We start from the raw sequence: 13,480 nt of genomic DNA, 5'->3' as shown, positions 1-13,480 counted from the left end.
GCAGCTCCTGTGCTAGCTCTCTTTTCACTGATGCTGTCTGGGTACTATGGGATTTTCTTCCTATTAAACTGGCTTTGTTACTCAGGCCTGGGCTACGCTACAGAGAAGTGCTGTACATCGACCTAACTGTAAGTGTCTACGTTAAAATGTTGCTCCCACCAGTGTAACTCGTTCACTACACCGACCTAATAACTTCACCTCCGCAGGAAGCGTAGTGTTAGGTTGACGCGGTGAAAGTGTAGGCACTGCATTGCTTACATTGCCTGTTGCCCCATGGGGCTGACAGCTGGAGCCCCGCCACCCACTGAGGGATTAGGGGGCGGGAAGGAGATTCTGAACCTGACCTGCTGCCTGGTGAGGGATGAGTGGGGGGCAGGAGGAAAAGAAGAGCCTAAGCCTGGGCTACCTCCTGGTGAGGGATTGGAGTGGGAGTGGAGAGTCGTTAAATCAGTGTATGTGCTCCTGGTGAGGATGCACACTGCTGACTGAAGGAGCTACTGTGGACCTTAAAAATGGAATGAACTACTGCGGTGGCTGTATGTCGACTTCATTTTGTAGTGTAGACGTGCCCTGAGACACTTCACAAATCCTTTTTGTGTTCTGGCAACGATCGCAGCATTTCTAGGAGACAGAGTTCGGCTCTAAAATGACTCCTCTCCGACGAGTTCTCATGGAGAAACACAGCCAAGAGCAGGCTGCCTGTGAAAGCTTTCTGAGCCTTGCTGTTAGTGAGCTGCAGAAAGGTGGCTCGGCAACATGGGGATGCTTAGGAGAATGAGTGACTGTCCAGATCCCAGCCAGTCCTCTAAGGAATAACAGGAGTAACTCAGTTTCTCTTTGCCACTTTCTGGCCGTTCCAGTGATGTTCGCTTGGTCTCATTGATATTTGTGCTTTAATCCTTCTTTCCTCTTGGTGACTCTGAGGTCTCCAGTCCTACATTATACCTCCTCCAGCCGTTAAGCACGCTCTTGTGTCTACCATCCTTAAACTACTTGCTCCAGGATCCCTCCTCATCTCGGGAAACTGCTCTCTTCTGGCCTCGCTACTCCATTCCTTAACCAGCTGCTTTCAGCGGTGTTCCTGCTGCTGATGCATCCAGGATCAGACTCCTGGGAAGTGCTGTTCTCAGTGGAGAGCCCTCGCTTGTAGAATTAGTTCAGTGCTAAAACTTGAGATGTGCTACAAGACCCATCTTGTTACGCTAGTCTCCTTGCCAATATGAAACTAGACGGTAGGCCAGCCATGTTCTCAGAAGAACCTCCCAGAGTTTTGCCCTGTTTGGGAAGCCCCTGAAAATGGAGGGGAAGGTAGCCTTTGTCCTTTGGATGATGGGACCTGCTGGATCTCAGTACATCAGAGGGTATTTAGCTACTGGTCAGAAGAGCCATGAGGGCCATCAGCTTAGCTAGTGCCAGGAGAAGCCAGCCTCCTCAGAGCTGGTTGAAAAAAGGTAAGTGTGTTTTGGGAAAATCTTTTTTGGGGAGAGGAACCCCAATGTATAGTTTTGTTGGGAAATATTCCACTTGTCTTAACAAAACAAAAACTCCCCTCCAGGACAAGATGTCAATTTTTCCCCTGCACTCACTTTATTTACTCTTTTTCTAGAAAACCTTATTTTAAAAACCAGACCCTAGTTCAAAATGAAAACAAATTTCAACATTTTGTTTTGAATTTTTTTGTAAAAATTGAGCAGGGGGTGGAATTTTCTGCCACACTGTCAACTCTCTTCTGTTTTTTACCAAAATAAAAAGCTTCCACCGTCTCTTCTCACCTTGGATTTCCCTTCTCTGGCCCCTCCAGAGACCAGGATTCTCTTCCTGAGGAGGGCTTGTTTAGCGCAGCTGTGGGTATTTGTCCAAGTATCTGATCTGCTAGCACCTCTGCTGCAGTGTGACCTTTTGAATGAAGGTATTAGCAGCAGTGGAGGGGATAAAAGGCTTGAATTCACGTGCGTGTGACGAAGCTGATAGAGATGGTGTCTGTAACATTCTTTGGCTCTGGCCTCAGCTCCTGCAAACTACTGGCTGCTGTGTGTTGTGATATGGAATTGTCATCCCGGAGGGGGAGGGATCATGGTTGTGGGGGGCATTATAGGCTAGGGGACTAGGACTCAGGCCAGGTCCCCATTAGACACTTCTGCCAGCACAGAAATGTTGGTTAGAGGAGTGACTCTTTTGGTGACCTTTCTGTACTGGCAAAAGCCCTAATGTAGATGCAGTGATACCAGTTTCAAAGTGCTTTTGCTGGCATAGGTTATGTCACTGGAGGAGCTGGTATAAGCTGTCCCAGCACTAGCCACTATGAGATGCATCTGCACTAGGAAGGTTTGCCAGCTATACAGGTAATCCTTTAATAGTGTAGACTAGGCTTCTGGAGAGCTGGGTTCCATTCCCCGCTGGGTGACCTAGTTGACCCTGTGCCTCTGTTTCCCCAGCTAGGGGGCTCATAGTTCTCTGCTGCAGAAGGGTGGTAAGGAGAAATTCCACTCGAGAACATGAGGTGCTCAGAAACCAGTGCTGCGTGAAGCATCCAACTAGCTGGATGTGAACAGATGATGCCTAGTGTGTGTTCGAACAGTGGCATTCATAGTGCATTGATCGGTTAAGTATTTGATTGAAGTAGTTTGCTAGAAAAGCAGGATGCTGAAGTAGAATCTCACCCAGACCCTGGGTACATAATCCAGTAGCGAGCCCATATCCCCGCCATGGCTACGCTGCTGCTTTAGTAAGCGATCTCGGGGATGCCTATGTGTGCTGCAGTCACAACTTTGACTGATTGCAGTGTAGACAGACCCTTATAAGCTCTTTGGGGAAGAGACTGTCTTTTTGTTGTGTGTTTGTACAGCACCTAAGCTCAGTACTGATGTGGACACATGAACAAATGGATATAAACTGGCCATCAGGAAGCTTAGACTTGAAATTAGATGAAGGTTTCTAACCATCAGAGGAGCGAAGTTCTGGAACAGCCTTCCAAGGGGAGTAGTGGGGGCAAAAGACATATCTGGCTTCAAGAGTAACATTGATAAGCTTATGGAGGGGATGGTATAATGAGATTGGTCCTTGACTATTAGCAGTAAATATGCCCAATGGCTTGTGATGGGATGTTAGATGGGATGGGACCTGTGTTACTACAGAGAATTGTCTGGCTGGTGAGTCTTGCCCACATGCTCAGGGTTTAGCTGATCACCATATCTGGGGTCAGGAAGGAATTTTCCTCCAGGGCAGATTGGCAGAAGCCCTGGGTTTTTTTCACCTTTCTCTGCAGCGTGGGGCATGGGTCACTTGCTGGAAGATTCTCTACACCTTGAAGTCTTTTTAAACCATGATTTGAGGACTTTAGTGGCTCAGACACAGGTTTGATACAGGAGTGGGTGGGTGAGATTCTGTAGCCTGCGTTGTGCAGGAGGTCAGACTAGATGATCATAATGGTCCTTTCTGACCATAAAGTCTATGATTCAGACAGGTTGATGCAGACGATTCTTGTTCATTCAAGTGTCTGGAGAAGTTAAAACCATAGAGGTGCTCTAGTAATTTTACCCATAACGTTTATTCTCATTTCGCTGGCACTTCCTGCCATAACACGAGCTTGTTCAGAAACACATCGGGTTTCTTTTAAAACCGTTACATAAATTAGACTCTAACGTTTTAAAATAATTAACTCAGATGTAAAAGAAGCCTGATCGATGCATCCGTTTAAACTACCCTGTGGAAGCAGCCCCAGAGGGTGCATTTCAAAACTTTTTTAACCAGTAAATTAGGCAGTTTTATATACCAGGATCTTGCATTGCCATCCTGTGAGTTGTGTGTCTTGTTTTCATACACACACGTGGCTGGCTGCAGCCCCAACTACTGTATAAATGCTAGACTGCTGCATGCTGAGCTGGGGACGTGAGCTAAAACAGTGAGAACTTTTATTTCACAGGTCTCTGATGCCAAAAGCTATTTTCAGAGGCAGATCTGCTCTTGTTCCAGTTGTTTTACCTCGCCAGTGGTTCAGATGTTGGCTTCCACAGGCACCCCCTTGCGTGTGATATGTTCCAGGTGGGCTTTCTCAGAGATATCCAAGTCGGCCTTGTATTTAGCCAGAATCTTTAAGATTGGACGAAGTTTTAGCCACCACTGTTGTTTGGGGAGGCGGTGCCTGTTGGGGAGAAAGGAATGTATATTGTAAAAACCACTCCTGAACATGGGACACACGTTAGGCATGTCGCTTGATGCAATACTGGAAGGTGCTTTATGGCACAACTGCTCTATACCCTTCATAGAATATCAGAGTTGGAAGGGACCTCGGCAGGTCATCTAGTCCAACCCTCTGCTCAAAACAGAACCCATCCCCAGACTTTTCCCCCCAGATCCCTAAATGGCCCCCTCAGTGATTTTTAACTCACAACCCTGAGTTTAGCAGGCCAGTGCTCAAACCACTGAACTATCCCTCCCCCCTTACTCTGTCTTCTCCTGGTTTCTTAAATGAGTTGAGCAGTGGGGTTTCCACCACTTCTCTTGGGATGCTATTCTATACGCTGAGAGATCTGCCCAGTTGGAGGACTTACCTGATGTTCAGCCTATGATATTCCTATGTCTTAATTAGAGACCTGCCCTCTACAACCTCCCTCCTTGCTTCCTAACCATTTCAAATGTTTTCGTACCCTCTATTACTTGTCAATTTGTCACCAGTGTGGTAGATGCACAGGAAAGGGGGAGAATATTTGGAAAACCTACTCAAAATCTGTCTCTTCTTCGAGTTCGGCGAGTGGCTGGAAGACGAGACTCCGTCTGCGCATACCCAAGAGGCAGGCTGAATCCGCGGTGTTGGCAAAGATACGACCTGCAAGGAATTGGAGTGAAGCCATCTTAGTACTTCAGTGCCCATCCCTCCAGTTCATCTGCAGCTCGCTGATTGTGCGCCCCACTGCATGTGCAGAGGAGGCAAAAACCTGGACAAGAAGGCAGAGAACAAAGCGAGGCAGCCTCAGGCCACCCTCATATGTGACAGGGAGGCCTCTTGCTGAATGCTATGGGATTGCACAGTCCCCCTGAGCCTTTCATTCTGCCTGGAAACAGGTTCCACCCTGCCCAGTGATTGCATGGGGCGAATATTCCTGAGGACATGAGGATTTTGAAATCTGTATGTTCCTGGGGACTGACGCTAGGTGAATTCAAAGTAAGTGAAAAGCACAACTGGATGCAAGGATCCTTCCTCCTCAACCACATTTGGTGAACTTAGTGGTCCCGGCAATTCATTTCTAGGTACCTCCTCATGCGCTAAGCAGCCTGCTGCTCCCTGTTCCATAGTAACGCCTAGCTCTTTTCATCAGTAGATCTCAAAGCGCTTTACAGAGGTCAGTTTTGTTATCCCCCTTATACAGATGGAGAAATTGAAGCCCAGAGAGGGGATGTGACTTGCTCCAGGTCACCCAACAGGTGCCCCCATGTTTCTGGAGTCCGCCAAATGCTCTAACCTCTAGACCACACTGTTTTGGTGCCATAAGCCTCATCCCAGCTTCTGTTAAGTTTTTGCTCGGCAGTTTTTGAACGGCCAAATTCTCTTCTCCCCCAAATGTACCCTACCTGTGACTCAGGCTCTTGCAGTTCCTAGGGCCAGTGCTGGTCCTAGCGCTTGTACCTGCATCTGTGTTTCTCCCTGCCCCCCTCCAGCAGAAATGAGGAGTGGCCTCCCCACCCAGCTGCTCTCCCACAGTCTGAAACATCCTCATGGTCTCTGAAAAACCAGGTCGTAAAGGCGCTGCGTTACCACCTTTGTGAGAATGCACCGAGAACTTACAGTTCTCAACCTCTGCCACTAAGTGGCGGCAGCGCCTTCACCCACTCTACTGTAACTGCAGCACTCACCCACCTTGTCTCAATCACCTGAGACCCACACACCTATAGCAACACCGCAGGCTCCCCCAGCATGGATTGCCAAGTGCTTTTAAATCCCTGGCTTTAACCCCTGATTTAATAATCCATTTTAATCTTCTTTTGCATTTGTACTTTTTAGTTATTTTCCTTTTAAAAAAAAAACAACCTGATTCTCATTAGTTCATAACCACTACATAGAATATCAGGGTTGGAAGGGACCTCAGGAGGTATCTAGTCCAATCCCCTGCTCAAACTAGGACCCATCCCCAGACAGATTTTCACCCCAGTTCCCTAAATAGCCCCCTCAAGGATTGAGCTCACAACCCTGGGTTTAGCAGGCCAATGCACAAACAACTGAACTATCCCTACATGTTAGTTTGTAACTAAATGCAGCCTTTTCACTACATTTTGTGCTTCTTTTTGTAAACCAGGAAGCTGTAATGTCTTCTATTTATTCAAATTCTTAATTTTTCCTTTTTTTTTTACTCTTAGAAAACGGCAAATGACGCATTTCTTATTTACTGCATTAATTTTTTACTCAAGATACCTTAAATGTGCTGAATACATAAGAAAATGTTTTTATCAAAACCAACTGATTTATTAAACAAAGCATGGCTGTAGTTGGTGAACTGAACTGATTGTTTTCTGGTCATTATAGCCCAGATCCACACACAGTTAGCACCTCTGTGGGGGGTTTAGGCACCTAAGCCCCTATTTTGGCATCACTGCAATTCACAAAACTCAGAACCCATAGGCCCCTGAACTCACTCAGGCCTAAGTTGTCAGGGTACCTTGGTGCTTATGTTTCTGCCTCTGGGCATGCACCCTGCAGCCTCCCTCTAGGAATCCAGATGTCCATCTACTACCTCGGTCCCAGAGTGATTCACAAACTGGGAGAAGACAGGTGAAAGGCTACCTGCTGGATCAGGTCTCGTTCAACATGTTGGTGGAGGGATGGTGCCTACTCTTAGCCCAGTGGTTTGAGCACTTGCCTGGGATGTGAGAAGGGAGATCCCTCAAATCTTACCTCTCCAAAAAGTTCTCTAGCCACTGAGCTATGGGACAGGCTGGTGGGGGGCTTCCTCAGCCTCTCTTGCTGAAGCTATTCCACTCTGGATAAATAATTGACAGAACAAGGAGTAATGGTCTCAAGTTGCAGTGGGGGAGATATAGGTTGGATATTAGGAAAAACTTTTTCACTTTTTTTAGGAGGGTGGTTACTGGAATGGGTTCCCTAGGGAGGAGGTGGAATCTCCTTCCTTAGAGGTTTTTAAGGTCAGGCTTGACAAAGCCCTGGCTGGGATGATTTAGTTGGGGATTGGTCCTGCTTTGAGCAGGGGATTGGACTAGATGACCTCCTGAGGTCCCTTCCAAGCCTGATATTCTATGAATGGAGCGATTGGAGCAAGGGACTGGATGCTGGGTCTCCTTCCTCCCAGGTGGCTGCCCTAATCGCTGGCTTACAGAGCCATTCTCTCTCTCTGGCCCAATGACCATCCCACTGTGGATAAATACTTAAATAGTCATTGGGCCAGAGAGAGAGAGTGGTCTGTAGGCCAGTGGTCAGGGGGCACCAGGAGGGTGATAGGAGACCAATCTTCCATCAACCTTGCACTATCTACACCAGGGATTAGATTGACTTAGCTATGTCTCTTGGGATATGGATTTTTAATACCTGAGAGGTTGCTCTGCCAATACAACTTTTCAGTTGTCCTTCAAGATTTTAGAGCCAGCAGATCTCATCTGCTCACACCTCATTTAGATGGAAATAGAGTAACCAGATGTCCCGATTTTATGGGTATGGTCCCTATATTTGGGGCTTTGTCTTATATAGGCCACGGTGCCTATTACCCCGACCCCCATCCCAATTTTTCCCACTTGCTGTCTGGTCACCCTAGATGGAAAGAGGAAAACAAACGTTCCTGCTTTTTTTCAACTCCCAATCAGTTCCTCAACTTCAGACGAACTAATCATGGAGCTGAACTAGTTGAATAAATTGAATTGAAGAAAATAGTCTCTCTGTGCTTGCAGTAGAGGCCATTGCTGTTAAAAGCTGGTTTAGCACATCAACAAACTCTAGTTCCAGGTGCTTTTCCCACATTCAGTGGTTTGACTTTCTTTAAAACATCGACAGCACTCATGTACTGTTTGAATATTTTTCATTTAATTTAAATGATTTTAAAAGATTATAGTAAGTTTAGGCGTTAGGTAGGTTATTTGAAATTAATTTTAAAGGAAAATGGATTTAATTTCAATAACAAATCCCGTTTAAATAAAAATCAGATTTTTTTAAAATCAATTTTTATCCACCCTGAATGTAGCCACGAAAGCAAGTGACGTTCACCCAACTACTGCACAGAAAGGTAGGTGGGTGGCTCTGCCTGGGCCATGGGGGGGGTCTCTTCCCACTGTGATGTGTAACCTACCATGCCTGGAGTATTCCTTGATTTTTCCGGTGAGCCATGCCACAGACTTCACACCCATCTTAGTTCCAAAGTTCCTGTCAAAGGGAGTCGGCGTCCCACCCTGCCATTTGCACCGAGAGAGTCAGTTTGGTTTCAGGCAAGAAGAGTCATGACAACAGGGAGAACTCGCTGCCTTTCAACGGGATACCTGGCACATCACCGACCCAGAAGGCAGAAAAATTCGTACAAGGGCTATTGCTTCTGGATACTGTACCAACCCCAAATTCCAGCTCCTGTGATCAACACCAAGACCCGCAGTGCTTGGCCCAGTAAAGCGATGCCCATCTAGAATGGTTCTCTCCCAGCAGAGGATTTGGGAGCCCAGAAGAGCTGCTATTGGCTCTTTAAGGTGGCAGGGCTGCCCAAGGATTCAGGGGGCCTGGGGTCTTTGGCAGCGGGGGACCCCTGCTGCCGAATTGCCGCCGAAGACCCAGCACTTTGGTGGTGGTTCCCGAAGCAGAAGGACCCCCCCCACCAGCCGAAGACCCGGAGTGGAAGAAGCTCCATGGGCCCGGACCCTGCAAGAGTTTTCCGGGGCCCCCGGAATGAGTGAAGGACCCCGCTCCAGGGGCCCTGAAAAACTTTCATGAGGGCCCCTGTGTGGCCCGGGGCCTAGGGCAAATTGCCCCTCTTGCCCCCCCTGCTCCCCGGGCGGCCCTCTAAGGTGATGTTGCTGGAAGCCAATCCAACTGCTCCTTTCCAGAGGTGTGGGTCACTTGGATGAAGCAATAGCGCAGAGGAAAGATGGTACTGAAGTGAGAGGGGCTTTGCTGTCTAGAGGAGAGTGTCCTCTGTTATTTACCATATTATAATGGCCCTGACTGAGATCAGGGCTCCATTGTGCCGAGCGGTACCGAGACAGGCCCTGGCACAAAGAGCTCAGTCTAAGCAGCCAAAGGGCGGGACATGGAGGCATCAAGAGGGAAAGGGACTTGCACAAGGTCACTCACCAGCCGAGTGGCAAAGCTGGGACCAGAACTCGGGTCTCTTGAGTCCCCGTCTAGTGTCCCATCCACTAGGGCGCACTACCTCACCAGCTTCATGTGTACCTGCTGCATGTGTCCCAGCACATTCTTCCTGCTCTCGAAGATGCCTTTCCCTTCCTCTGAATACAGGTTGAAGATGAAGTCGGTGGTGTAATTTTCATTGCACTTCTCATTCCTGTGAGGTGCAAACACGAAAGCCCAAGTGAATGAGGGGTGGACACGACAGACAGAGACAGGACACTAAAATGAGTGGCTTTAAAGCATTGGGTGATTGGGAGAAAAACTGGGGAAGGAAGGAGATTTCACGAAGAGGGAAATATAGACTGGTGAGGCAGAGCTCGATGGCAGCTCAGGGTCAGCCCTTTGGAAGTATGCTGGGCCTCTATTGCCTACAGTTTTCACTTATGAGTGTGGCTGGAAGGTTTTTTCCACTGTTATGCCAGGGTATGTCATGCAAGGAGATGAGCAGATCTTTTCCCTAGACAGATCTGGAGAACATTCCCTTAATTACTCGGGTTCTTAAATCCTATTGAAAGTCAATGGAACCTGCCTAATTCCTATTGAAATCAGTGGACACCTAAATACCTGTGCAGATCTGAGCCTAAGTGGTTTAGGTGCTTTTGAAAATGTTGCCTTGTAGACTGTATTTTACGAATCTCAATATCCCTTATTGGTCTTTGCACCAGGATTGTGATTGCTCTCCATCCCCTCATAGCGCCCTTGTTAATACAGGCTGTGGAATATACATCCCACATAAGAGGTGTCCAGCATAATACGGACTATCTAATGCCATTCATGGAAAAGTGCTTTACGAGAGGGGAAAGTCTCATCCCTGAGGAAATTGCTAGACAGAGAAGGCAAGTGACTTGCCACAGGTCAGCCAGGAGGGCTGTGGCAAAGCAAGGAACAGAACCCAGGTCTCTTAAGTCCTGGTCCAGCGCTTCAGCCACTGGCCCCTGCAGCAGCCTGTGCCTGTCCCCAGCCTGACTTGTTTTGATGCTGGTTACCTCAACACCAGGCCTCTCTTCACTGTGGTCTTCATTTTCTCACACAGATGCTCGACGTTAACCTGTTAATGTAGAAAAGAGCAGGAGGTTTCTTAGAGTCCTGTGAATTTTTTTTAAAGCAGACCCAGATATTTTAAAAGCAAACTTTTAATGGAGTAAATGCAAATCCCCATTGCGGGGAGCAGGAAAACATCTCCAGTCAGTCGATAAAGCTCAGTGAAAGCGATCAGATGAGAGCAACAGCAAATCGGTTTAAGAGCGTAGTGTGGACCAGGCCTCAGTACTAACCCACTGTGCTTTCTAGGTACATACCTCTGTGCAGCTGCAGCTCCACGCCTGTCCAGTGGAGGGTGCTTGGACTCCAGGTGAAGAAGTCTATGCACAGTGTACTTGTGTTGTCTGCTTGAGCACAGGGGAACAGAAGAGTTGTTTGTAGGTAAGGAGACTCTCACCTGTAAGTCACGGATGGTGAAGGGATCTTCAAAAATATAAGCCGCATCCGCCCCTGAAGCCAGGCCTGCCATGGTGGCCAGGTAGCCGCAGTACCCTCCCATGGTCTCAATGATGAACACCCGCCTCTTGGTGCCAGCTGCAGATTGTTTGATACGGTCACAGGTCTAGGAAGGGGATGGGAACAAGATTTACTTAGAGCTGCTTAATAAAGGAGATCAAAGCTGGGGTGATACGAATGAGGGTTAAAAAACTACTCCGGGGGTGTGGGGATGGGGCACGTCTGTGAAACACCCAGTGAAAACTTTCATCGGAAGCGAGGTAGAAAGACTTGCCACTCATCCCAGACCAGGAAGGTTTGTGGGGTGGAGGAACTCTCACTTTAATAGCAGCGAGGTTGAAATGTAGTTCTCTCTTAACTGCAGAATTCCACAATGCCTCAGAGTCATTGGGCTCTTGTTCTGCTGTGGTGACTTTGAGAATTTGGGCCAAGCAGGCAATGGTAGCAGATAATGGGGGCTTCTGGGGTGGGGAGTGTCACACTGAAGTTTAGGGGTGGATTGGCACCTTGCAATCCGGCCTGAGTTATAGTGGCACCATGTGGCTGCATTGCCCCAGGGACAGGGCAGAAAGTAAATGGAGACTGAGCATAGCATTTCAATCACTGCTTCTCCATCTCTCCATGGGAGGGGAGTTAGCTGCCAACTCTTTTCCTGGCATAGCTTACGCCTCCCTCCATTGGCACAGCTGCATTGGCTGGTGCATTGGGAGGACAGGGCACTGCTTTGGCTCTGCCCACTCCCCACCTCTGCCCACCTGTCTGCAAAGCAAGGGGATTAGCAGCCGAAAGGCTGCGCTCTTCATGCTATCCCATGCAGGGGAAGTGGGCTCCTCATGAGCATACAAGAAGGCTCATAACTGAGGCCTTAGAAAGATGCAGCCGTTATGGATCAACTCATGTACATTTTATATTTGCTGTGGCGCTGAAAATGCAAACAATGCTCGGAATTTTGACTGTAATGTAGCCTGGAGCTGGGCTGTGAATCAATCTAATGGATTCAGCCCTTGGAAGATATATATACAAATCAGGTCATTTCTAGAGTTCATTTTGGGGGCCGGGGGAGAACCTTTTGAGGTTTTTTTCATGTTTGGTTGGAAAATTTGAGAAATTTTGTAAACTTGAAATTTCAAGAAATAATTAAATTCCATCTCCTCTATAATTTCATCAACATTTTTTCCTGATTCCCCCTCCCTGAGATTTTTAAGGCAAGAAGGAACCATTGTGATCATAGAATGAGGGTTGAAAGGGACCTCAGGAGGTCATCTAGTCCAACCCCCTGCTCAAAGCAGGACCAATCTCCAACTAAATCATTCCAGCCAGAGTTTTGTCAAGCCTGACCTTAAAAACCTCTAAGGAAGGAGATTGCACCACCTCCCTAGGGAATCCATTCCAGTGCTTCACCACCATCCTAGTGAAAAAGTTTTTCCTAATATCCAACTTAAACCTCTCCCACTGCAACTTGAGACCATTACTCCTTGTTCTGTCATCTGCTACCATTGAGAACAGTCTAGAGCCATCCTCTTTGGAACCCCCTTTCGGGTAGTTGAAAGCAGCTATCAAATCCCCCTCATTCTTCTCTTCTGCAGACTAAATAATCCCAGTTCCCTCAGCCTCTCCTCATAAGTCATGTGCTCCAGCCCCCTAATAATTGTTATTGCTCTCAGCTGGACTCTTTCCAGTTTGTCCACATCCTTCTTGTAGTGTGGAGTCTAAAACTGGACACAGTCCTCCAGATGAGGCCTCACCAATGCTGAATAGAGGGGAATGATCATGTCCCTCGATCTGCTGGCAATGCCCCTACTTATACAGCCCAAAATGCCATTAGGCTTCTTGGCAACAAGAGCACACTGCTGACTCATATCCAGCTTCTTATCCACTGTAACCCCTAGGTTCTTTTCTGCAGAACTGCTGCCTAGCTACTCGGTCCCTAGTCTGTAACAGTGAATGGGATTCTTCCATCCTAAATGCAGGACTCTACACTTGTCCTTGTAGAACCTCATCACATTTCTTTTGGCCCAATCCCCTAATTTGTCTAGGTCTCTCTGTATCCTATCTCTACCCTCCAGCGTATCTACCACTCCTCCCAGTTTAGTGTCATCTGCAAACTTGCTGAGGATGCAGTCTACGCCATTCTCCAGATCATTAATGAAGATATTGAACAAAACCGGCCCCAGGACCGACACTTGAGGCACTCTGCTTGATACTGGCTGCCAACTAGAGATTGAGCCATTGATCACTACCTGTGGAGCCCGATGATCTAGCCAGCTTTCTATCTACCTTACAGTCCATTCATCCAGCCCACACTTCTTTAACTTGCTGGCAAGAATACTGTGAGAGACTGTATCAAAAGCTTTGCTAAAGTCAAGGAATAACATGTCCACTGCTTTCCCTTCATCCACAGAGCCCATTATATCATCATGGAAGGCAATTAGGTTAGTCAGGCATGACGTGCCCTTGGTGAATCCATGCTGACTGTTCCTGATCACTTTCCTGTCCTCTAAGTGCTTCAGAATTGATTCCTTGAGAACCTGCTCTATGATTTTTCCAGGGACTGAGGTGAGGCTGACTGGCCTATAGTTCCCCAGATCTTCCTCCTTCCCTTTTTTAAAGATGGGCACTACATTAGCCTTTTTCCAGTCATCTGGGACCTCC

The 13,480-nt window shown here is 47.6% G+C and overlaps 1 protein-coding gene across 1 annotated transcript in view; it reads right to left on the bottom strand.

Moving 5' to 3' along the window:
• Positions 1–3,527: 3,527 nt before the first annotated feature.
• PFKM (phosphofructokinase, muscle) overlaps positions 3,528–13,480 on the bottom strand; it is a 47,734-nt gene continuing 37,781 nt past the window's right edge. The window contains exons 18-23 of the mRNA XM_030554483.1: positions 10,770–10,934; positions 10,318–10,379; positions 9,374–9,485; positions 8,286–8,385; positions 4,720–4,825; positions 3,528–4,141 (exon numbers count right to left, since the gene is read on the bottom strand). Coding sequence (XP_030410343.1) covers positions 3,994–4,141; positions 4,720–4,825; positions 8,286–8,385; positions 9,374–9,485; positions 10,318–10,379; positions 10,770–10,934 — 693 coding nt within the window. The 3' untranslated portion in view covers positions 3,528–3,993. The remainder of the gene's footprint in view (positions 4,142–4,719; positions 4,826–8,285; positions 8,386–9,373; positions 9,486–10,317; positions 10,380–10,769; positions 10,935–13,480) is intronic.

Source organism: Gopherus evgoodei, chromosome 3, assembly GCF_007399415.2.
Source record: "Gopherus evgoodei ecotype Sinaloan lineage chromosome 3, rGopEvg1_v1.p, whole genome shotgun sequence".
Lineage (NCBI taxonomy): Eukaryota > Metazoa > Chordata > Testudines > Testudinidae > Gopherus > Gopherus evgoodei.
This window is presented reverse-complemented; position numbering and strand designations above follow the sequence as displayed.